This window comes from Hylobates moloch, unplaced genomic scaffold (assembly GCF_009828535.3).
Source record: "Hylobates moloch isolate HMO894 unplaced genomic scaffold, HMol_V3 SCAFFOLD_10347, whole genome shotgun sequence".
Taxonomy (NCBI): domain Eukaryota; kingdom Metazoa; phylum Chordata; class Mammalia; order Primates; family Hylobatidae; genus Hylobates; species Hylobates moloch.
Window position 1 is genome coordinate 1,221 of NW_026662622.1, and position 1,120 is coordinate 2,340.

At 53.5% G+C, this 1,120-nt stretch overlaps 2 protein-coding genes across 2 annotated transcripts in view; one reads left to right on the forward strand and one right to left on the reverse strand.

Moving 5' to 3' along the window:
• LOC116465801 (histone H2B type 1-K-like) overlaps positions 1 to 397 on the reverse strand; it is a 518-nt gene extending 121 nt beyond the window's left edge. Inside the window, exon 1 of the mRNA XM_032148748.2 lies at positions 4 to 397. Coding sequence (XP_032004639.2) covers positions 4 to 365 — 362 coding nt within the window. The 5' untranslated portion in view covers positions 366 to 397. The remainder of the gene's footprint in view (positions 1 to 3) is intronic.
• Positions 398 to 625: 228 nt separating this feature from the next.
• LOC116465802 (histone H2A type 1-H-like) lies at positions 626 to 1,103 on the forward strand. Its single transcript, XM_032148750.2, has one exon. The coding sequence runs from the start codon at positions 693 to 695 to the stop codon at positions 1,101 to 1,103; it is 411 nt and encodes a 136-aa protein (XP_032004641.1). The 5' UTR covers positions 626 to 692.
• The last annotated feature ends 17 nt before the right edge of the window (positions 1,104 to 1,120 follow it).

The window sequence follows — 1,120 nt, forward strand, 5'->3', positions numbered from 1 at the left end:
TACTTGGTGACGGCCTTGGTGCCCTCCGACACGGCGTGCTTGGCCAGCTCTCCGGGAAGCAGCAGGCGCACCGCCGTCTGGATCTCCCTGGAGGTGATGGTCGACCGCTTGTTGTAATGCGCCAGGCGGGAAGCCTCGCCCGCGATGCGCTCAAATATGTCGTTAACGAAAGAATTCATGATGCCCATGGCCTTGGAAGAGATGCCAGTGTCGGGGTGGACCTGCTTCAGCACCTTGTATACGTACACAGAGTAACTCTCCTTCCGGCTGCGCTTGCGCTTCTTGCCATCTTTCTTCTGTGCCTTGGTCACCGCCTTCTTAGAGCCTTTCTTCGGGGCGGGAGCAGACTTGGCTGGCTCAGGCATCTTAAAACACCAGAAATGTGTCGAAAGTAAAGAGCAGATTTCTGCTACTTATAGGGCTTTTATGCTAATGAGGGATGGAGAGTACCTCTTAGTTAATTGGAAGACAAACTGCAGAGTTGTCATCTGTGGGCAGAGCTATGCAAATGAGGTATGAAAGTACAGCTTTTCTATTGGCTACCTGACTACCATTTGCTACCGACCAATCAAAAAGTCGGATTTACTCCCCAGGAACTACCTATAAAAGCAGCCATGTTTTACATATTTCTCGATTTTGTTTGTTTTCTCGTGAGCTTCGGCCGCTGGTTTTGGTAATTTTGTCTGATTGCGATGTCTGGACGTGGTAAGCAGGGAGGCAAAGCTCGCGCCAAAGCGAAATCCCGCTCTTCTCGCGCTGGTCTCCAGTTCCCGGTGGGCCGAGTGCACCGCCTGCTCCGCAAAGGCAACTACGCAGAGCGGGTTGGGGCAGGCGCGCCAGTATACCTGGCGGCGGTGTTGGAGTACCTGACCGCCGAGATCCTGGAGCTGGCCGGCAACGCGGCCCGCGACAACAAGAAGACCCGTATCATCCCGCGCCACTTGCAGCTGGCCATTCGCAACGACGAGGAGCTCAACAAACTGCTAGGTCGGGTGACAATTGCTCAGGGCGGCGTCCTTCCTAACATCCAGGCCGTGCTTCTGCCTAAGAAGACCGAGAGTCACCACAAGGCCTTAAATTACCTGTTTTTTTTAAACACTTAGAGTGGTTTATGTTTTGC